The 24,399-nt window shown below is 34.8% G+C and overlaps 1 protein-coding gene across 10 annotated transcripts; it reads right to left on the bottom strand.

Annotated features, from left to right (window-relative positions):
* Window positions 1-695: 695 nt before the first annotated feature.
* On the bottom strand, window positions 696-24,299 carry POLI (DNA polymerase iota). Of its 10 annotated transcripts, XM_059894540.1 has the most exons (11): window positions 23,810-24,047; window positions 23,069-23,106; window positions 22,570-22,692; window positions 20,402-20,566; window positions 16,383-16,535; window positions 13,969-14,205; window positions 12,986-13,164; window positions 12,069-12,157; window positions 9,640-9,770; window positions 4,538-4,743; window positions 696-2,579 (listed from the first exon to the last, which is right to left on the bottom strand). In XM_059894540.1, exons 3-11 carry the CDS (start codon window positions 22,604-22,606, stop codon window positions 1,758-1,760), a joined length of 2,019 nt encoding a protein of 672 aa, XP_059750523.1. In that variant the 5' UTR covers window positions 22,607-22,692; window positions 23,069-23,106; window positions 23,810-24,047; the 3' UTR covers window positions 696-1,757. The 10 variants fall into 10 exon arrangements, with proteins under 10 accessions (XP_059750523.1, XP_059750526.1, XP_059750527.1 ...); XM_059894543.1 differs by lacking the exons at window positions 23,069-23,106; window positions 23,810-24,047 and adding an exon at window positions 24,118-24,297; XM_059894544.1 differs by lacking the exons at window positions 23,069-23,106; window positions 23,810-24,047 and adding an exon at window positions 24,157-24,297.
* Window positions 24,300-24,399: the final 100 nt, after the last annotated feature.

The following is a 24,399-nucleotide window of genomic DNA, read 5'->3' as shown; positions in this document are numbered from 1 at the left end:
TAAATAAAAAGAAATTCACATCTCCAAACATTACAGTAAACCTGTAGAACACCAAAGAAAAAAGAGATTATTTTATTAAAAGTAGATAGAGATAAAAAGGTAACCTAAAAAGTCAGATGCTGAGGCACAAAGATGTTGAAAGACCAACTTAAGGCCACAGAATAAATAAATAGCAGAGCGGTGATATACCCCTAGCATTCTCACTTAAGAAAGTGTACTTTTTACTACTTTATTTTCTCTTTTTAAACTGTCCCAAACTGTTTACTTTTCTTAACCTTTTTTTTTTTTTCTAACTTTCCAGTTGTCCAATGATTTCTGGCTGAAAAAATTACAAGGATTATTAGAAACTTTGTAAAAATGTATTATCTAAAAAAGTAATATACTCCTTCATATGTATTTTAACTACCATACCAGAATACCGCATGTAGAAAATTCTATAGTCTTTGATCCTAAGCACTAAATATTTGCATGGTAAATAATTTCTGACATTCTTGATCCAAGTTATTGTTTTTGATAACCCCAAGCTCCCTGTTAAAAATCCTTGATAAGTTAGGGAATTTTCAGATGTCAAGAAATCTAAAACTAATTAAAAGTCCTCACCAGGAAGAAAATATTTTTAAACAACTTTTATTCATGTTTATACACTTTATCATCCTTTCTTTCTTATATCTGGAAAGGATATAAACTTGAGAACAGACCTCCTCCAAACCAGTGCTGACCCACACTTTGGTGTCTTCTAGAAACATCCCCTATGTCTTGCAAATTATAAAATGTCCACAAGCTTGTATCTGATTCTTAATCTGGAAGGCAAAAGGGGAACGCAACAACAATGGGAGAAATAGGATACCCATCAATTTAGTCACTGTGTATATTTGTTGTGGGTATGATATCCTTAATCTCATCTCCAAATCTTCATCTACAAAATTGTAGAGAAGATTAAAACACACCTAATCCATTGTTTTTAGACCCTACAGACTGGCCAGAGGAAATGGACTTCTTCCATTATCTGACATTCTTAAAGACCTATCACTTTGAATTTCTAGTGTCATCCTTCCCTTAATCAACTTGTATGGAGAGTTCCTTCTAGTTCTTTACAACAAATACACTCCCCAGCCCAATTCCCTGCTGGGCCTCTGCCACACAACTCATTCATTCAATACTTACTGAGCACCGTCTGTATGCCAGGCATTGTGGTAGGTTCTAGGTATACAAAGAACCATTAATTGAATATACACTGCTTTGGTATTGTTTTTATATCAACTTATCGAATGGTACATAGTACTTCAGTCAAAGACATATACATTTTTAGCAGGTTAGTTGGCAATAGAATTTCTTATAGCTATTTCCTAATGAGGTGAATTTCTTGAGCAACTCCATAGTTCATAGAAAAAACCTGCTCTTTGGTACAGCATACCAATGATTTGGCCACTCTATTTTTTATATACAGTCATATATATCTTCCTCCCAATGTTTCCACAATAAATGGAAAACGTACTAATGCTGACCATGATATTCTTTTTATTGAAAAGCAATATAAAATAGCTTTAGAAATAAGAGGAAGGTAATATTTTACATTATTTCTGTTATGAATATTTTTATGCTTTGTGCCAGAATTTACTTCCCATAACTTTGTTTGCTTTATCTGGAACATTTTATGTTGTGTTTCTACATTATTGAAAGTATTAGTGTTTAATTTAGAAGAGCTTAATAAACTGTTAATCCGAGAACAACGGTCTTTCCCTTTTTTCTGAGCATGCTTATTTATGTACAGTGTGGAAATCTGATCCTGTTCTCTTCCAATCAGCCAACAGTTCTTTTTGTACCTCTTCTGGTAGTTCATAGAAAACTTCAGGATCAATGTCAGAAGGAAAAGTAACTTTCTCTTCAGTAGAATCTTGCTCTCTATTTTCTGTAAGTCCTTCATGAATAAAAACTGTTGCCATCGGTTGTTTATGGCTGTCTGTAGTGCAGGTTTTGGAGAAAAGTTGCTCACTCTGCAAATTTGGAAACGAATGGAAAACAGGTACAGCAGGGTCTGTTTTTGAAAAGTGGAATCCTTGAGACTCTTTAGGTCCTTGACTCATTAGTTCATCTTTTAAGCTACTGTCTATATAATGTGAATAATCCTTTTGGTTAGACACATAAGAGGAACTACTGCTATTTAAGCCTGATGTTCCTGGTTCACAGGGAGATACAGAGGATATCTGTTTGGTATTGGATAAATGATCCCTAGGATTTAAGGAACCATCTTGCATTTGTTTTGTAGAAAAGAAAGATAATACTCCTCTAGAAGCATGTAATGGACAACTCAAACTTCCTTTCCCTTGAACTTTTTCTCTAGATTTTCCAGAAAGGATTTCTTCTTGAATATCTACTGGAAGTTGCTTAAAGACCTCTTGGTCAATACCCTCAGGAAGTGAGGAGAGTGGAAACTCGTTACTGTCTTTTTCTTTAGAAAAACTTGTAGTATCTGGTGGAGACTCCCCAGTTCTTGTACTTTCAATTCTTCCAGTTGGTAGAAAATCCCAATTTGTTTCCTTTTCTTTAGAAAAATCCTCCATATGAGTGTCTTTCATTTTCTAGAATATAAGGATAACAGAAAAATTTAGATAACTGATATCTTTTAAACATTCATGCTGCTGAAGTGTGACTGTAGCTATTATCCGACCAACATGTTTCTATCCTACTCCATAACTTCAATCCTTTTGGCCAGTTCCAAACAACTAGAAATGATCAATCCACCACAATTAGTCACACAACTGTGTGGATCTTTACTCACTATTCCAGGAAGGTGGCTTCCTTCCTAGATAGCACTGAGTCAGAAGGTAGGTATGTACTGGAAACCTGGAAAGGACCTAAACAATCATGTATTCAAACTTCCAATTCTGTGAATAAAAAGACTGGTGGCCTATAAAAATAAAATGATACCAAGGGTATCTAAAATATATGTATATGCACAGATAGCATCAAGGGCTGGTTTTCTAAAATTCCCTATTTTGAAGTGTAACATTTAACAGAAAGAAAAAAAAATACTTCTATGGTAAAAACCCAGTATCATTATTAAGATGTAACATTATTCTATATTTACATGAAATAAAAATTTTAAAACACCTTCTATTTTAATTTGCCTAATTTTCCCTCTAGTTCAAGCACCATAAAAATGTACAGATAGTCAAATATAATTCAGGAAACACCAACACATTAGTAACTTCCAAAAAGTAAAAGAAGAGATTTGCGTCATTGTTTTTATTGAGCACGAACTGTGAGCCAGACATGTACAAGGTACTTTCACTTACGTTTACCTCTCTAATACTACTGTGAATGAAAAATCTTTAATTCTCATTCTACAGACTAATTAAAAAGTAAAAAGTAAACATCTTTTTAAATGTCAGTTAATAAACAGAATAAAAAGGGTCACTGAAAAAAAGTAATTTGAAGGGCACTAATTCAGTATTTCCATAACACTGTTCTGTTCTCATTATAAGCTTAAATGTAAATGAAAATATTACTAAAATTATAATGACTGATTAAACAATAAAGCTAAAGAAAATAATAAAAACATTTAAAATTAAGAGTTGGACTTCCCTGGTGGCGCAGTGGTTAAGAATCTGCCTGCCAATGCAGGGGACATGGGTTCGATCCCTGGTCCAGGAAGATCCCACTGCAGCGGAGCAACTAAGCCCATGTGCCAAAACTACTGAGCCTGCACTCTAGAGCCCATGAGCCACAACTACTGAGCCCATGTGCCACAACTACTGAAGCCCACACACCTAGAGTCCGTGCTCTGCAACAAGAGGAGCCACTGCAATGAGAAGCGCACGCACCGCAACGAAGAGTAGCCCCCGCTCGCTACAACTAGAGAAAGTCCGCACGGAGCAACGAAGACCCAATGCAGCCAAAAATAAATAATAAAATTTATAGATAAATAAATAAAATAAAATTAAGAGTTAATTGTAGGCATAAACAATTTAGTAAAAGATGATTATTTTTTAAAGCATTTGGTAAACAAAAGTTTGCATTTTCTTTTAGTCATGTGAAAATATGACTAGCCTCTGCCTCTCTATTGCCACACTCTTAATTTCTACAATTGTAAAATGAGGAGTCATATTCTATCAATATTGCTAACAGAATTTTATGTAATTTCAAAACCAAGAAAATTTAAATATTTGAACAGAGACATCTGGGGGGGGCTGTCGCTGGTAGCTTATGTATAAATTGACAACAAGATTAGATTTCCAGTATTTGAAAATATTTTCATATGAGCTAATCATCATATTCCTATATACTGTTATAAAATGTTTTAACAGTTCCAAGACAGAGAACCTCTATCAAGGTTTTCTCTTTTATCCAGCGATGTTTATGTTTTATTCTTAGATCACAGTACAATATACTTAAGGCTAGAAACCATAATATGAAAGGCACTATTACAAGTAAGTCATTCAAATCGTATCACCCAAAAGAATCTCTAAATTGTATCAGTTAAACACAAATTTATATCTCTAATTTAACCATACAAATCCAGTAACAGTGTACTTACAAAACTGTGCTTGCCAGAGCGTGAAGTTGTTGATAATGATGGTGTTAAATAATAATCAATAGTCCCTTTCTTAGCAGTATTTAGGGCTTTAAGGTTGCAGAAGCACACACTTAAAAGGGTAAGATGAAATGGCATCTTCACATTCACCATATTTCGAAAAAGTTTCATAAGTACATCAACCATTGGGGTCATCACATCATAATTTCCTAAATAAAATGTTTAAGAAGACAATATCTAAACACATTATATCATAATTAATATTAAGAGCTTAATCTAATTTATATTGCTTAGATTAAGAAGTTAAAATCCTAAATAGATATCATTGGGACATCTTGACATTATTTACTGAACTGGGACATCTCAACACTAACACCAACTGCCAAATGAGTTAAGGTTTTCAGAAGATTTGAAATATGGAACTTTTAGTTATGGGAGAAAGATGAGGTCAGAAAATCTCCCCATAAAATTAAAATAAAACTGAACAAAATGGTCAAAAATAATCATTCTGAGATTCTGGAATGAACCAAAGGCAAATAAAGTGAGAAGCACTGATTTATGAAAAGCTGCTAAACTTAGGTAATAAAGTGGGGACAGCAGTCTTATTGGTTGGAGTTGCTTGTATCCCCATTTACACAGTACAGTTTGTATAGTAGTTTTACCAGGATGAGGCTGGCTGTGAAAGCCGGAAGCTTTGCTGCCAGAAAGGACTGACCTGACTTGAGGTAGAGGGCAAAAGCCCACACCCAGCAGTGTTGCCAGAAAAATGAACAAACTTGGTAGGAAACAAAGGAAATCACATAGCTCTTGAGCCTGGGGTTGCAACTGTGGTTGGGATGAGTGAAAGATCAGTGGACCAGCCATAAATTTAACCCGGAGATCTGGAAATGAGAGAACCACAGAGGGACTAGATAAGCTCTCCTCACAACCCCAGCTGACTGAGAGCTGCACACACAGAGAGGAGCCAAGCTTTCCACATGTCTCTCACCAGAATGGCAACAAGCATACCAGCGGAGATGCAAGAGGGACTAGCCGAAAATAAAAGCCAAGGCAGACTTGAAAAAGGCCTAAATTTTGAAAGTGCTCTCCAACCCAAGCACTTGTCTGTTGACAGAAAATGAAAGCCTTCCAGGCTGTAGTATTTGAGCAAACCTTTGACCAATTATTGTCTAACCACCAAGCTTTGCAGACACAGGGTAACCTCCTAAGAAGACAAAACTAAAAATTTAAATTTAAATTTAAAAAAAGAAAAAAAGTTAAGCAGAGAGATCAGGGGCAACACATCACAGGGGAGGTAGATTTTGCAGCTTAAGTCCAGACAGGTTACAAAGAAAGAAAAGGAAAAAAAAGCCCACAGGGGAAAAAAATCCAAATCCAGAGTTTCTAGAATACATTACCTAGTCCAATTTTCAACAAAATATTACAATACATACAAAAAAAAAACAGGAATGTGATTCATACTCAGGCGGAAAAAGCAGTCAATAGAAACTGACTTTAAGTTCAATTTAGCAAAGACTTCAAAGTTGTTATTATAGATATTTTCAAAGAATTAAAGAAAATCATTTTAAGGAATTAAAGTAAGATATGATAACCACTACCAAAAAAGAGGGAGTCTCAATAAAGAAACAGAATCAAACAAACAAAACAAAACACATGGAAATTCCAGAGCTATATAGTAACCAAAACAACAACAACAAAATCACTAGATGTGTAACAACAGTTTTGAGGTGACAGATGAATCAGAGAACTTGAATACAGCTCAAAAGAAATTATCTAATCTGATAAAGAAAAAAGTCTGAAGAAAAATGAATAGAATTGCACACACCTATAGGACATTATTATCAAGCATACCATCATATGTGCAATGAGAGTCCCAGAAGGAAAGGAAAGAAAAAGAAGGAAAGAATATTTGAAGAAGTAAGAGCCCCAAACTCCCCATATTTCATTTAAAAATTTAGTCTACAGAATTAAGAATCTCAATAAATCCCAAGTAGGATAAACACACACACACACACACACACACACACACACACACAACCACTTAGATACACCATAGTCAAACTGCTGAAAAAGACAGAGAGGTAAATAACTCATCACATAAAGGAGAACAACAATACAACTGTGCCTGGTAACAATTTATTGCCTCTCAGCTACAAATCACCCTTCAGTAACTGCTGTGTGATAATGCACTGGACTCTAAAATTTTTTTTACATTGAACACAACTGTTAAGTTTTGTCAGTAGAGAGAACTGGAGGACCATTAAAGGAGAAAGGGTGTTTCTCTTCCTGGTTCCGATGTACTGTCATTTACCTTTTCTTGCTCCCGTAACATGGTCTGTGTGTGGTTACATATGTGTGGAAATATCCAATAGTGCTCGCCAGACCACATGTGTGTGGAACGCTCAGTCCCTCAGCAACCTCCAGCCCCAGTCCAAGCCTAGTGACCATGTTACCATGGCACTAGCAACTCAAACACTGCACATACCAGGCCTGTGCCATAAACAGCACCCTGACTCTTCCTGCATACCCACCTAATAGGCTTGACTTGCGTATGCCACAGAGGGTTGTTTCCTCCAGCTCTTCCTATGCAGGCACCATACCCTCCACCTTTGCACTAGCAGGAGAATGAAGATTCCTTCAGCACAAACACCTACCAATCTCAGCTTGCCCACATCCTGGAGGATTGTTAACAGAAGCCCTCCCAACATGGACACCTGCATACCCCAGCGCGTGCACTGCCCTGCCAGTGAGCAAACTCCCAACATCCCAACACCCCCTGTGCACCCACCAATCAGCCTCAGCTCATCTGCAGATCAGAGGGTGGTATTCTCTTTGCCCAATAACTATGGACCAGCTCTGGGCCAGGTAGCTCAAAGGATTTCTCTACCATTCAGTGTTCTGCAACCATATCTTCTCCTTGAGGGGTAAGAGGACTCTCTTTTCCAAGTTTGCCCTTCCCTGGATACTTTTCCTTAGCCCTCGGGGACCTCTTAGAGTATCTTTATATCTTTATAGTCACTCCCCTATCATAATTTAGTAATTCTTTGAAACTTTCCCTGTTCAAATTTCTGTGTGGTTATTCTCTCTTGATTGGAACTATTAACAGGAATCTCTCCTGATTAAACTATTAACAGCTGCCTCCTCATCAAAAATAATGAAAACCAGAAAGCAATGGAATACTATATTCAAAGTATAGAAAGAAACCAGTAAAGGATTATATATCCAGACAAACTGTCATTCAAAAATGCTATTTTGGAGAAGTAGTCCATACATTTTAGTTAAGTAGAATGGTTTGATAGTGTTGCTCAACTCTTCTTTTCAAATGCAAATGGAACATTCTCCAGGATAGACCATATGCTAGGCAACAAAATAAGGCACAATATATGTAAAAGGACTGAAGTTACTTTAAGTATGTTCTCTGATCAACTAAAATCAAAATGGAAATCAGCAACAAAAAGAAATTTGAAAAATAATCAAATATTTGGAAATTAACAGCAAATTTCTAAATAAGTTTAAGGGTCAAGGAGGAAATCACAATGGATATTAGAACTATTTTAGCCGTAATGAAAAAGAAACACAACAAAATTTATGGAATGCAGCTAAAGCACTGCTTAGAAGGAAATGTATAACTTTAAACTTGAATTACTAGAAAAGAAAGTAAGATAAAATAAATAATGTAAGCTTCCATCTTAAGAAACCAGGAGTGGAAAGGCAAATTAAACCTAAAGCAAGCAGAAAGAAGGAAATAACAAAGATCAGAGCAGAAATAAATGAAATAGAAAGTAGAAAGACAATTGAGAAATCAATAACACCAAAAGTTGAATCTTGGAAAAGATTAACAAAACTGATAAACCTTTGCTAGAATGACCAAGGGAAAAAAAAAAAAAAGAATACACAAATTACCAAAATCAAGAATGAAAGAGAGGACATCACTATAGACCCTACAAAAATTAGGATTATAAGGGAATATTAACAACTTCATGACAACAAATTAGACAACTTGGATGAAATGCATACATTCCTAGAAGATACAAATGACCAAAATTGACTCAAAATGAACAGAAAATCAGAATAAACTTATAGCAAATAAAGAAATCAAATTCTTATCCATAAAAGAACAAAGCTAGAGAACTTACACTACCTAATTTCAAAACTTACAACAAAGTATCAAGGCAGGGTAGAACTGGTATAAGGATAAACATATAGATCAATGGAATAAGAAGGTCAAAAATAAACCCTTACATTTATGGCCAATTAGTTTTTGACAAAGGTGCTATGGCAATTCAAAGGGGAAAGAACATTCTTTTCAACAAATTCTGTGGAACAACTGGATACCCACAGGGAAAAGAAGGAACTAAGACTCTTACTTTACACAACACATAAAAATTAATTCAAAGTGGATCTAAGTGTAAATCTTAAAACTATAAAATTTCTGAAAGAAAACATAAGAGGAAATATCTATGACCTTTGGGTTAGGCCAGGAATTTTTAGATGATATCAAAAGTATTATCCATATAAGAAGAAAAAACCAAAACAATGAAATACCATTACACAGTCATGAAAATTAGTATAATAAAAGAAAATGACAGTACTAAATGTCAATGAGAATATGAAAAAACTGGAACCCTCTATACTTTGTTGGTGAGAATCTACATTGTTATACTCACTTTGGAAAAAAATCTGTCAGTTTAGAGTTCAACTTTACCATACAACCCAGGAATTCCACTCCTTGTAATCTACCCAAGATGAACAAAAGCATATACTTGCCCAATGACTTGCACACAAATGTTCACAGCACCATTTTTTGTAACAGTCAAAAACTGGAAACAATCTAAACGCCCATAAAGAAGTTATCTCATGCTATATAATTAATTACCATAGTTTTGTTTTCTCTGGAGTTGGGAAGCATTCCTGAGTCTTTACTTTTAATATCTATTAAAAAACAACAAAGTTTTCTAGTGAAAATTTCATATAGAATAAAAGTATTTAATAGTTCACTAACTCCCTGTGAAGACTACCCATCTTTGGATCATATTTCTAACTCAAAGTTTGTTTTTTTAAGAGTTTGACCTGCCAATTAAATTATCAGAAAATTAGTCCATTACCTATCCCTAACTTCTGAATTATGTGGGATGGAATTGGGCACTGACGACTCTCACGGTTATAGTGCTTCTCAGATGAATACCGACGGATTATTAATCTTATTGTATGTGGCTTCCTTCCATCTTGGCAGACTCTAAAAATAAAGAGAAAGAGGAAGCAAGGAATTAGAAAAAGTATTATCTAAAGTTTTTTTAATGGTCCAATATACCTCATTTACCTAAAGGTGCCAGATTTAGTAACTGTAACAATTATACAGTTGATAATTAGGCAGTAGGCAATAAAGGTCCCTGAATAGTTCAAGCAAACTTCACAAAGTCTACATAATAAAGCTCTGAAACTTAAATACGGCTCTCAGGTCTCATGCAGAATTGAGTGCTATCAGAAAAAGAACAGAGATAAGATATAATAATAACAAGCCATTTTACAATCCAAATCCAAAACATAACTAAAAGCAACATATTAAAATCAGCAGGAAATTTAAGAAACAGAGAATCATTTACTGACAGAAGCAAATATATAAAAAATGACAATTTTTTTACACACATAAAAAAAATAAGATTACAAAAAAAAAAAAAAAATAAGATTACAAAAAGAAAAAAAATTTTAATGAGATTATTTCTGTCAAAAAGCATTCCTCAAATAGATCCAAGGAAGTCAGTAATATCACCATTATATGGCATTAGAGAAATAATGTGAAAGATTAATTATACACTATATTTAGGAAGGTAAGTACTTGTCCATGCATCTTAAAAAGTGTTCCATCCAAATAATCTTGGTTTTAGTGTTGAAAACAAAACTTTTAATGACATGGAAAATCCGCTTATAAAGCAGAAAATCTAATTACTAGAGAAAATAAATGTCATCAAAGAATAACATTTTCCTTTTTATATGCGTCACAAACATAAAATATAAGTATTATTAAACATACTCAAATTGATTTTGAAATAGAAAATTTGGATTTTTGTAGTAAACAATTATTTTCTTATTGCTTTATCACAAAACTTCTTGATTGCTGCTTTAAGATAATATCTTAAATGGTTCCTGTAAACATGTTACTAGTTTAAATATCTTCCAGCTCTATTAAGTTAATATGCAACTCAAAGAGTGTAATTTGGTTCCTATAACTAATTAAGACATACTAGAAAAAGGTTATACTCTAAGCAATCTTAAGACCAGTGCCTAGAGAATGGATTAATGGACCAGTGCCTAGATGTATGATTTTATACCTCTTACATATCGATAGTATTAATCATCATATGCTTGAGAACATTCACATACACGCAATTATTTTTTTTGCCAGTTACTTAGATGGCATTATACAACTCAGTCACTGATATAAGGGGCCACTATGTAGAAAAGGGAATACCAAGCAGAGACAAGGAGAAATGGTTAATAGTTATTTCACAGGTTTAGAGCATCTAGACTCATTTCTGGGTTGATGCTTCAAATAAGAGAACCTATAAAACGTAGACTTCTTGTGGTTTCTCTATTTGAACAACTTTTTCCAGTGACCAGGCATTTCACAGTAGTCTTATACTTAGCTGAAACAAAGCAGATAACCCAGTTTCACTAGCATACTCACAGGCTCAGCCTGAGTCATATCACTGCAGCTGGGTCATACAGCCAGCCAGCTGCATGCAGCAAATGATGAGCGGCATGGCCCTGCTCAAGACATGGGATTGCAATGCATGTGACAGCAAAGTTGAAGGAAATTTCACTTTATCAGTTTTCTGAGAGTTACAGCCATCCAAAAACCATTTTCTCTAGTCACATTAACCATCCTAGCATCATTACAGAAGCACACCTACCCAAAACTGTTAGACCCCTGACACCCCACTTTGACATATCAAAGAAATGGGAGGAAAAGAAATGGAGTATTGAGAAATAGATATATGATGGCAAAGGAGCATCAGAAAACTAAATGTCTTGTTCAGTTTATGCAATGCTATTTGTATACTCATAATCTCAATTGACACTCTTCATGTATTTATAGGCCAGTAACCCTGCACATACCCACAATCACTCTCACTGCTCACACATAATCCCATTAAGCTATTCCTTCATCTGACTCCATTTTCTTTCACATGGTCCGAGGCACAGGAGATAAAAGGGTTCTTCTGCTTTCTCCATTAATTTCCTATCCTCAATCATCACAAAGTTTATAGGTGCAGCGATTCTAGAGATACGCATAAAACTCCCTTAGGTTAATGATCAGCAGCTTAAGATCCACAGTAAACCACAATGTTACTAAAATTAAGACCAATGGAAGTAGGTGAATTAAATTTAGTTACAAACATGTTACTTTATAATGATCTATCTTTGCATGTTTAGTCTCCAGTTAATTGGTAAGTTCCAAGATAGAACATCAAGTATTCTTTCCATGTACTAGACACAGAATCTATAAGATGATATGGCAAAATGGAAAAATCACCTGTTCAAAAGACTAGCAAGTAGTTCTTCAATCTTATTTTTAGCTTCAACTTCTGATGAACATTTAAATGAATCTTCCTCACTAAAGGACTACCAAAGAAGCACAAATAAGGATTAATATAAACCCAAATAAACATATCCAATTATCAGTGTATATGTCAAATAAATATTCAACACATTCTTTACTAACTTACCTCACGTACTTAGTTTGAGCCATTTAGTTCACTTTTACATTAAATCTTTTTATCTGCAAGTTATTGTACTCCACTAGAAAGTGCACTGGAAGTCAAGAAAATTACAAAGCTCTAGTACCAATGCCAAGCTTTACTGTACGATTACAGTGAGGCTCTTAATCTCCTAGGACTTGAATCTGAGTTTAACCTTGGGCAAGTTATTTAACCTTTCTAAAGTACAGTATCTTCATCTTAAAAAAATAATGGGAGGAAGAGGGAGTAAGGGAGGGGGAAAAGGTATGAACAAACAATAGCACTACCTACCGGGAAGATTCATTGTGAAGATTAAATGGGATAATGTATATATTATTATCCCTCAGGAAAAAAATTAATCAATGTTATCTGGGTGATTATACCTTTCTCCATTTCCTAAACCATTAGACTACTCTGAAAACAAGATTTTTAAAAATTATAATATTTTGCCTCCTGTATACAATATAGGCTATTAAAATTAAGTAGTATTCAATCAGAGTGGCTAACTTGAGACTTAAATACTAATTCTTAGATTCAATTTAAGAATATTTATTAATCTAATATAATAAATAGTCTTCTTATAGGAAAGGGATCATGTACTAACCTAAAACGCAAATTAAAATAGTAAGAACAAAGTAGTAAAACTAGGAATCTTTATCTCAAATAATGTGACAACCAGTATTCAATTAAAATAAACATCATCATCACGTACCTGAGGTGGTCCTGAGGGTGTCACAGGAGAGTTATCCTCTCCAAAACTGAGCTTCTGGATACGCTGAGCAACTGAAATTCCTAATTCCTTTTCTAATATTTTGGATGAAAAGGTTTGAAGATCACGCACACTACTGATACCCAGTGCTTCCAGACGTTTGGTAGTTTTATAGCCAATACCTAAGCGAAAAGAAATGCATACGGTGTTACAATAGTTTTTCTCTTTAAAATTAGCTAATTAAAATATTATAAAGATATCAACCACAAGTTTTGATACCATAATTGGTATTTTGTTAAGCTCAAACTTTATTAAAAATTAGGTTATTGTTCTGCTCAAGGCCTCTGAGTTATGAACCACCTCGAAAACCTAACAACCATAGTATAATATAATGAATAAGGAGACAACCAATAAATGCTGTCTTGATATTGATAAAATGAAATTTTTACCACCTGTTACATAACAATGTGGAAGTACTGAAGAATCATAGTTATTATTCATGTAAAGAAAGACTGTCACTACAGCAATTAAAATTCATTACCATTTGCTAATTATTAGCTAACTTGATTGATTTCTATACACAATACCACACATTTATATCTGGAGGTAGTAACCATCCCAAATACAACTTCGAGCCAGAAAGCGAACAAATCTTCTCATTAGCGAAACTCCTATGACAAAGTTCTTGCACCAAAACTCAGTCATACTTTAGCACAGGAAAAAAATTAATGCTGTGATAAAGGACCATTCGTTTCCAGGTTATAACTTTCATGATCATATTCAAACTATACAAAAGTAGGTAGAACTAGGAAAATACTTTCATAAATATAGATTCCTAATATAGATTCCCTCCAGAAAATGTCAGGTTTTTTGGTTTTCACCAAGAGCCAAGTACACAGGTTCTATGAATTAATTACCCGTAGCTGTAATTTTTAAACTTAAATACAATAAAACCAATATATATTTTTCAAATATATTTGTCTTACCAGGCATTTCCTTTATGTGGTTCAAACTATGAATGAGATCTTGAGAACTTTCAGGTAGTAAGAGTGTTTGCTGATTTGGTTTAAAGATGCCAGACACTAATTTTGCCAATAGTTTATTAGAAGCCACTCCAGCACAGCCTGTGAGACCCAACTGATTATACATGGCCTCCCGCATCTCAGCTGCAATCTGAGATCCAATAAGTAGTCTGATGTGCAAGATGTCATGCAGGTTTATAGCTATAAAAACAGCCAATGTTGTTAAAAGTCACCATCACAAATTTTAATTTTCTTTTTAACAAATGAGTTTTAAAAAGATAAAGGGCTTAATCTATATCCAACCCCCCTTCCCCACCACCATACTGCTACACACTTAACTAATCTCTCTTGTCCTTCACAGGAATTCTGTAAAGTAACTACCACAAGTGAATTCCAAGGCCTGTGATAGCAAATGCATACTGGGAGTGCTGAATGATTAACAGATTACGAAAACTGATCTCTCATAAAAAATTCCGAAAGACATTAGTAGAACTTTTACTCATGTTTATCTGGAAGTAAGCATAAAAGTAAAAGTGTGACATTAATGATAAAGCTAACATTACAGCTTTAAAGATCTGAATCTAAACTTTACACACTAGTGGTATGTGCTATTAAAAACAACTTTGGATTTGTTTATAGTTTAAGAGATCTTTTATTAAAAGTATAGGGAAATTATATAGAAACAAATTTTCTTAGGTGTGAAAATGACATTAGAGTTATATGAGACAGTCCTTAATCTCAGGAGTATTTACATTTCAAGTGTTATGATGTCTGTAATAGTGGCTCAACAACCTATCAACCAATCAATAAACAGCAAGATAAAGCAAATGTGGCATAATGATAACAATGGGAGTATCTACAAGGAAAGGCATAACGACTGTTCTCATTGTATCATTCTGTCAACTTTTCTGTAGGTTTAAAAAAATTTTTTAACACAATCTTACGTGGAGGAGAAAGAAGAATTCATGAAGAATTAGATATTTTAGGATATAAGACCTAGCTCTCTGTAATATGTTCTAACAAATAGAATCTAAGTTTGCTTTAAAAATTACACAGAAACACATTTGGAACCTTCTTGCTACCCAGACCTTGTAAGTGACAAAAGAGCACAGGTACAAAAGACACATGAAAGCTTCATATCTTCTTCTAAGACAGAATGGCAGCTCTACTTCTTTTCTTCTTTAATATCCGGGAGGTGGATAATGACTGGAGATTGATCCACCAGCTCTCAAAAAAGGGGGATAAGAAAAAGCACATGCTGGCTGAGACCTATGAGCAAGTATGTCAGGACAAGTCTTAGAGAAAAGCAGAGTAGCTTGCCTTCTACGTGGTATGATTTGGAAGTCACCAGCAGTCACAAGATGTTTGAAAGCCTAATTAGATATTCAGTAGGGTTGATTGCAGCTTATTTTCAAATGCAAATACCCCTGGAAATACCATCAGTCATTCATACTTTAATACGCGAAGGAGAGGAACCATTCTGTTTTCTTGCTAAGAGTTGGCAAAGATTATTTGAACTGATTAAATATGAGCTTGCAGAAAATGGCAGGTAGGCCTGGACAAGCTTCCACAAGGGCTAACTTGGGAGGGTCTTAGTGCCTTGGGAGAATAGAAGTGAGCAAGCAAAGAGGCAGCAAAGGCAAATTTAGTCTACCTATAAAATTTTGCTTAAAAATGGTTTTAACAAAATCAAAAATTACTCTAAAAAGCCAATTCCTGTAACTTAAGGATGACCTAAAGAGTCATCCTCTTTAAAAACGATAACACAGGGACTTCCCTAGTGGCGCAGTGGTTAAGAATCCGCCTGCCAATGCAGGGAACACGGGTTCGATCCCCGGTCCGGGAAGATCCCACAGGCCACAGAGCAACTAAGCCCGTGCGCCACAACTACTGAGCCTGCACTCTAGAGCCCGCGAGCCACAACTACTGAGCCCGCGTGCCACAACTACTGAAGCCTGTGCACCTACAGCCTGTGCTCCGCAACAAGAGAAGCCACTGCAATGAGAAGCCCACGCACCGCAACAAAGAGTAGCCCCACTCACCACAACTAGAGAAAGCCTGTGCACAGCAACGAAGATGCAACCAACGTAGCCAAAAAATACAAAAATAAAATAAAAACTGTAATACAGGACTGTATCAGAGAAATGAAAAGTGCACAAAGCACTGAGCTACATGTCATCAAAATACCATTTTCTGCCTATTTAATATGGAATAGCAATACCTGATTTTAATCATCTTAGACTGTTGAAATATGGCTAATATATCCAACAAAAGCCAGAATACTTTCAGAAAGACATAATCGACTCTCTGAACTGACTGAACATTAAGAAATGTAGATACTTTTAGTTACTAAATAGAATGAATAAGAACCCACTTACGCTGATTATCGTATACATGACCCGACACAGTCAGTGCTGAGGGTTCATCACTTTGAAGCTGCTCTAGTCTCTTCTCAACCATTTCTGTTAGATCCACAAAATTTTCATCAAACCCGAGTCTCTCAACAATTGGACTAAATTCTTCCAACAACTCTAAATTAAAATAACATTGGAGCACAGATGTAACTGAAGTTATAACTAGAATAGATTTAACTCTTTTATGCTTAAAAAATAACAAAATATGTTGTTAAAGGTTTTACATATATTCACAGTCCCATAATATCTTTAATAAAGTCCTCAGTTAACTGGGATTTTTTTTTTCTGTACCACATTCTGAGTAAAGGCAATATTTTCCAACAAAATAAGTCCAAAAATAACATTTCCTGGGCAGATACTCATAGCAATAAGTTTCTCAATCTCCTATACCTATAATTTCTCTATCTGCAGTGCATTAATTATCAATGCTTATAGTTAATTATGATCTTGAAGCAGTAGGTCAAAGAATAAATTACAGTCTGCTTAGAGAAGTAAAAACAAGTAATAATATATTCTAGCTATGTTTTTCGTAAGAATTTTTAAAAGGCAAAACAAAATAAAATTTTAAATTTCCAGTTAATACTAATCCACAGAGAAAAGTTACTTAATTTTCAAAATATACTACAATGCAATATTTTTTGATTAGTTACCCTCCAGCACATTCCTTAAGGGCAGAGATGGACCATGACTTACATGTATTTGAATGTCCAGCCTCTAGCACAATGCCTAGTCCATAACTCAAATGTTTACTAAATTGAGCTGAACCAAGATTTGAAATAAGTTCAAAAAGACTTATCGATTCTCATTTTTAGGATTAAAACTAATAATTTGAAATCATTAAGAAGAATTTTCACTTCTCTCTGAATCACCTATGATACCAGCTGGATGGCAGAAAACAAATTATTAGCCTCTTATTATATAAAAATGCATAGGTTCTTAAAGTCCTATAATATGAAAGCTCTGTTTTATTGACGCCAACACTGATAACAGCAGGAGAAAACAATTAATAAAGATAACAGTGTGATCTGGTGACCACCAAAAATCACTTTCAACCTACCTAGAGAAAACCATATATCTACTCTGAGGAAAAACTGACAATGTGTCTGACCATATAAAAGGATTCTTTTGAATTTCCCTCATCAATTTCTGCTTTTCTTCCCCAAAAGTATATACCTGATATCCAGCAGTAACAGAAAGAAAATAAAAGTTTATCAAAACAATACTATATAAAAAACAAAGAACAAGTTAAGTGCTAAGGAGAAAAGCAAGTTAAGTATAGAATCATGCACAAAGCTGGTGGATCGCTGAATATTGATTGATTATATTGGTTCTATTACTAGGTCATAGGAATAAATCACTTATCCATTCCTGAAGTTAACCTCGTTTTTGCTGTCAACTTGTCAACTCCATAAACAAGAGGCATTTATTAAACATATGATTACAAAAGACCAAAGAGAGGAGTTATAATTAGAGAAAAAACTAGACAAAAATGTAATACTGCAGAATAAAAATATGAAATAAACAATAAGGTTATACATCATAAATAGGTCTGAAATAAATTCAGTATAGGACTATTAGGCTATGTTCCTATTTCAACTCAGAAAATACCATGAAAAAAATTAACAAAATAACATTTTATCAATGCATAAATCATGCTTAGAATATTTATTGTTATTATATTAGTGCATTATTAATTCTTTCAAGATACTACTTTATAAGTTAAGAATCAGCATAAAAACTGAGATTTACTCATTGAATTTCCAGTGATATTTTCACTGTGAAGAGTTGCAGTGGCACAGAAATCATAAGAGAAAAACTGATAAGTCTGACACCATAATGTCAGCCAAAACACAAATTGGAAAAGTAAAAAAGATGAAACACAAATTGGAAATATATTTATAACACATGGCCATCAAAGGGTTAATTTCCTTAACTTCCCCAAACAATGACACAAACTAATCAGAAAAGACAGGAGCAATCTAAATAAAAACGGGCCCAAGTGAAAAGGCCATTCACAGAAAACATATATAAATGACCAAAAATACATGAAAAAATGCTCACACTTACTTATAGAGAAATGCAAATCAAAACAATGATTTACTATTTTTTCTACCTATAGGCAAAATCTTTATGAATATCTAATACTGTCATACATACTAGCAATATGTTGGGACAACTTCAAGTGCAATATATAGCAGTATTCAAAATTTCTAATGCAAATTATCTTTGATCTAGCAATTAAACTTTAGGAACTTACTTTAAGGATATCTTCATGAAAGTATGTGAAAATTTCTGTATGAAAATGTCTACTGAAGCATATATTTGGAAGAGCAAAAAGTTGGTAACAGAGAAATAATCCCTCACTATCAGGGAAACCACATAATTTACAAGATATCTTTTGAATAAAAGGAGGTGCTATTAATAATTACGTAGGGACAATGGGCATAAAGTGGGACATACTGTCTTCCTGTCAGTAAAGGAATGGTTAAATAAGTTTGGGACAAAATACAACAGAATACTGTGCAGGCATTAAAAAGAATGAGGAAGAGCTATATGAATGAGATGAAATATCACCAAGAACAAAGGCAAGATGCACACTGTCTGTATTATATCATCTCTTCTATGTACAGTAAAAATTAACTTCTGAGTATTCAGATACACACACATAATTGTGCACATTGTCTATTCACACATAGACATATACACACATGTGGCGGAAGGGGTTTGGGTCATTGTTTTACACATATGGAAAAACCTGATACTGGTTTTTGCATCTTGCCTTTTACTCAACAAGGCATATCTCTATGAGTCAAACAGTACAGCACAAAGCATTCTTTTTAATGGCCATATAATATTCTATAATAGAGAAGTCTTAGTTTATTTAGCCATTCTCATCCTGATGAGCAATTGTTTTCATTCCATATTTTTAGCAATTATGAACCATGCTACAAGAGACATTCTTGTACATATACATTATTTTAGTTCTATTAGATAAATCCCCAGCAGTGATATTATTGGGTTAAAGAACATAATAGGTATCTTTAATTTCAAAAAATGTTTCCAGATTGCTTTCTTGAAAAGGCTGTAATACTTTGTTTCTACTTTTTCTCACATTCTTATTTTTAGTACTAATGAATTTGAGCATTCTTTTTCCACATTGTTGAATTTGCTCTTTTTGTTAATTGCCTATTCATATCCTTTGTCCATTTTTCTTAAGTTTCTTTTTCTTCATAAGAGGTCTTGGATATTATATTTAATGCTTTCATCTGAAAACTGCTACAAATAACCAAAGAACAAGTAAACAAAAACAATAGCAAACAAGATAAATAAAAAGCTGATCCTTATACATTTTACAACTGTATATATTTGCCATATGCCAGTACAACACATGGTTTCATTTTTCCTGTAATTTACTAAAACACTAAGATTCAAACCCAAACCTTAGTAAGGGGGAGTTTATCTACACTGAAATATTTAATATATACATAAAATCAAAGAAAAAAATATACTCATCTTTGCTAATACTTCCTAACAAATTGGTTTTTAATTATGTTAATCAAACATTACATTAATCAAACATTAATCAAACATTACAGAAGCCTCTCTCAACTACCATTAGTGCATTAGAGTACAGCATATTTCTTCATAGTTCATTTAAACTTGGCATTTAAATTTATAATTAAAAATATCTGGTTCTTTTTGGTTTATTGTCTCCCATTTTCTCACTTTAAAATTTTTTTTACATTTTCTCTTATTTATGTAAACATCAGCATGACAGAGTTCAAATTCCTTCCAACTATACATTTTTGTCACCATTACTCATAATATATTAAGTCATTCTCATATAAATTTTTTTAAAATGGGAAAGCCCCAAAATAAAAGGAAACTGACTTATCCATTTTACATTTATTGAAAGATTCATGTAGTTAACAGGCATCCTATATAAAAATTAATGCTGAAAGTATATTGCCCATAATCTGTACCTGTAACCTTATATGACATCTCTCTGTAACGAGTCAAGTCTTCTCCGTTAACTAATACTAGTTGTGGACACTTTTCTTTTGCATCTCTGACATTCATAAGTTTCTTAACTCCAAGTTTCCTAGCTTCATAGTTGCAGGTAACCACCAAATATTTCTGCTGAACCCCTATAAGAAATAAGTATTTTATGAGAAAATTGAGCAGGATTAAAAATTAAAATTAAAATATATTTTACTTATTCCATATTATAATTGTAAGTTGTAATACCATCTGTTTTGATAAGAATAAAAAGCTCTCAGTTAAAAAATACAGCCTCCATTCATCAAAGTTCTATGAAGTACAATTTAACAAAAATTTCCACAAACCAGCAATTCTATGAAGTCTTCTGCAAAAAGATACAAATAAAATCCTCTGAGGATTTTTTTCAAACAATTAAGTTATATTGAATTAACTCTATATAACTTTATATATAACTCTAGGCCATGTTTTACCAAAAAATAAAGCAGATGAAAATAACTGAGTACAATTAACTACCGGTTGCTGCTAGAAAACCTAACTTGTCTTCTGAGTAACTTTCCAATGAATATAAAGCAATGTTCTGTTACAAGTGCCAACCTACAGCAATTACTAGGGATCTCCCCCAATCAGTGTTCTAATTATTGAACTGTTCTTCATAGTAATCTGCAGAAAAGATTATAGACAGAGAGGTGGCATTATGAGCCCCCTCCTTATCAAAATGATTAAGTTATGATCATCTACAGACTGTTTAGAAATTCTAGTTTTCCGGTAGCTTAAAATTGCTAAAATTATTTGCTTTTCTCTTTACACAAGTTGACTACTTGTTTACCACTATTGAAGTAACGTTCATCTAAAATATGTAAAACACAAATATGTAGATGGGGAAAAAAAGGTTATGTCCATTCCCCTAATGTAAGACATTTTGTTTCTAAAATCTTGATACTATAAACAAGGCAAAGAAACATTATTTCATACATTTTTGATATATCAGATTATGCCCCAAAATAGAATCACTGGGTCAAAAGTAATAATTTATGATTCACCAGTGAACTATGTAAAAAATCAGATTAGTAACTTCCTTAACTAAAAAAGTAGTCTTTTAATGCAGGATTAATGGACTCACCATTATGTCACCAGCCCAAGTTAGGTAGTCATATATTTGCTGAGTATAAATGAAAGACTATGATGCTTTCTCCTAGAAACTTTCAGCATTATATCCCTCACTTCCTGGTAATCATTCATTCCTGCATCTTCATTACACAATACCTTTTTACTAATCATTACTTACAGAACATCTTGTTACCATGCTACTAGTTAGAAATGCCTTCAGAAGAAAATTGAGGTCCCCTAATCCTAACTCCTTGACAGCCTTAATTTTAAAGATCCTAGACTGACCTTGGCATACCAAAAACTAGTCATCAGTCATCCCTCTGTTCCTTAGTAAATCAACTAGGCTGAGTTGAATTGGGGACTTAGCAAAACCAAAATAGACACCAGAGGGAAGCAGCAGGTGAACGAAAATTGCTCTTTATGATTTTACTAAAAGATAAATCCTTACTACATGCATAAAAGAAGTTTTTAGAAATTTAAATTACTTTTCCAATTTAAGATATAATAAAAAAAGAAAGTTTTTAAAAAAAAAAGCCAACATAATAGTAAGGAAATCCCCAATGTAAAATTTTTCTTTGCCTTTTATTTTAAAAGATACTTATGATTTTATGGAAAGCTTGTACTGTATGCCTTAACATTTTGGGTTATGTGCAAAATCCAACTGTTTTGTCGAATGTTACACAATTCAAGAGTTAATTTCAAAAGTGGGAGAATAAATGACAACTTCCATTAAAATTAATAAAAGAGATTGTTCTTGAGATAAGATGGTTGTAAAATTTCAAACATTGAGAAAAAGACTAAAAGTTTATCATGGTCTCTCTGTTCATCCGTTTGGTTAACTATTCTACTTGTGTCACATTCACCATTGATTAAACGAGGCTTATAAAGTTTACACCTGTAGTGAAGCAAAGATTACTATCTATAAAGCATCATAGAACTGCTTCCAACATTTATTAATATGGTTAATAAATCATAACATAATAAACATAATAAATAAGGAATACTATTATACAAAGAAAACAGTATCAAACTCCAGAATTACCTAAAGGTTTGCCCTTTAGCTCTGGATTTGAGATCATTTCTACTTGTGCGTAAAAGCAATCCAGATCCACGTGTACTATGACTCTAGAGGAAGAACTTCCTGCTGGCACCACTTGATCATGGACTGCGGCACGATATGCAAAGAAATATAAAAATACATTCAGGCTGCTTATCGTCTCCGAGCAACTGCCAGCCCCTTAAAACATGGCAACTGAGAAAGAAGAATGCAGAGTGATTTTTAAAGTTTTTTTCCTGGATTTATCACATGTGTCAAAGCATCTAAAAATTACAAAGACATGAGAGAAGCTCCACCCACAGTAGAGTCTTCAGTCCTGTTTAGTTACTATTTCTTTGTATACTATATTTTTCTCAGGATAGTAATAAATTTAAGGAAAAAAATTTATCAATAATGGAAGATTGCAAGAGGTAATCCTAGGACTTGGAAGTTTATGGGAAAATTCAGAGTAAGTTGCAAGGGGCAGAAAAGTTTAAACACTGACCTTTCAACCAACTTAAAAAGTATTCTAAGTGGCATGTCCTTAAATTAAAAAAATAATCTGAAATACAAAGCAGCACAAGACAGAACCTATGGGTCCCAATGGACTACATTTAGCTCCCATATGAGATCAAGATTAGCTGGTTCAATGCTGAATACCCAATACCTAAAACAGAGCCTGGCATATAACAGACTACCAATAAATACTTGCTAAATTGAAAGACAGAGTAAATATTTCCTGGATTTTAAAAAGTAGTTCATATCTTGAGGGAAGGGGCAGAGGGATAAGACAGAGGAGATTCCAGCTCTTAACACCAATTAAAAACAAGGCAGGCTAAATGCAATGTGGTTTTCTGGTTTGGAGCCCGGAACAGAAAAAAATTAAGAGGAAAAAAACTGGCAAAATCTGAATAAAGCCTGTCCTTTCATTAATAGTATGCCAATGTTACTTTCTTAGTTTTGACAAATGTATCATGGTGATGTAAGATATTAAAGTTAGGAAAAGCTATCTGTGCATCTCTGTAAATCTAAAATCATTCCAAAATTTAAGGTTTTAAGAAGGGGGGCGGGGGTCTAGGAGGCAGGGAAGGAGAGCCTTGGCCCCAGGCCCGGGGGTTGGCGCGGTGCAAAGTAGGGTCCAGAGGCTGGAAGTGGGTCACCGGAGAGGCGGCCACTGCAAACGTGCCTCGTCCCCGGTTCTGAGCTGAGCCGTCCCTTCCCGTCTGGGCTGAGCCCGGGCCCCAACCTTTGCCAAACGGGCGACAAGTTCCCCCGCTTCTGCAACCTTTAGGCGGCCGGGGACTCTTCCGCTTTCACTGGGCTGTTTGAGGGATTACAAATGCACCCTCGATTAACCAACTGACGCGCCCACCCTACTCCTACTGGGCAAAAAAAATCCCTCTCGGGATCTTGGCCTCAAAACACCGGGCAGCGAAGGGCAGCTCTCTCAGCGGAGCAGGGAAGAAGAAAGGACCCGAGCCAGGCGGGACCGTCGCACCCCAACGGCCGCCGCCACTGCCCCGGAAGTCCGCCCGCCCCGCGCTGCTCATTTACACCAAGGGAGGCCGCCGGGCTCCTCAGACCCCAGCGCACCCAGCGAGCTGCCGGCTGCCCCCGCCTCGGCCCGCTCCATGACCCGAGCCGCGTCCTCTTCCTCGTCGCGGTCGCCTTCCTCCTCGGGCTCCACCCCCTGCTTCTGCGTCCCGCCCCAGCGGCCAACCGCAGGGCAGCTCCCGACCGCTTCCGCCCGGTCTCCAGGGAAGCCGCTCCGGGCTGACGCCTGCGCGGTCTGCGCCGACCCGCGGGCTGCTCCGAAGGACGCGCCGGCTGGGAATC

This window comes from Balaenoptera ricei, chromosome 14 (genome assembly GCF_028023285.1).
Source record: "Balaenoptera ricei isolate mBalRic1 chromosome 14, mBalRic1.hap2, whole genome shotgun sequence".
In the NCBI taxonomy this organism is placed as follows: domain Eukaryota; kingdom Metazoa; phylum Chordata; class Mammalia; order Artiodactyla; family Balaenopteridae; genus Balaenoptera; species Balaenoptera ricei.
The sequence above is the reverse complement of the archived record's forward strand: the minus strand, read 5'-3'. Positions and strand labels throughout refer to the sequence as shown.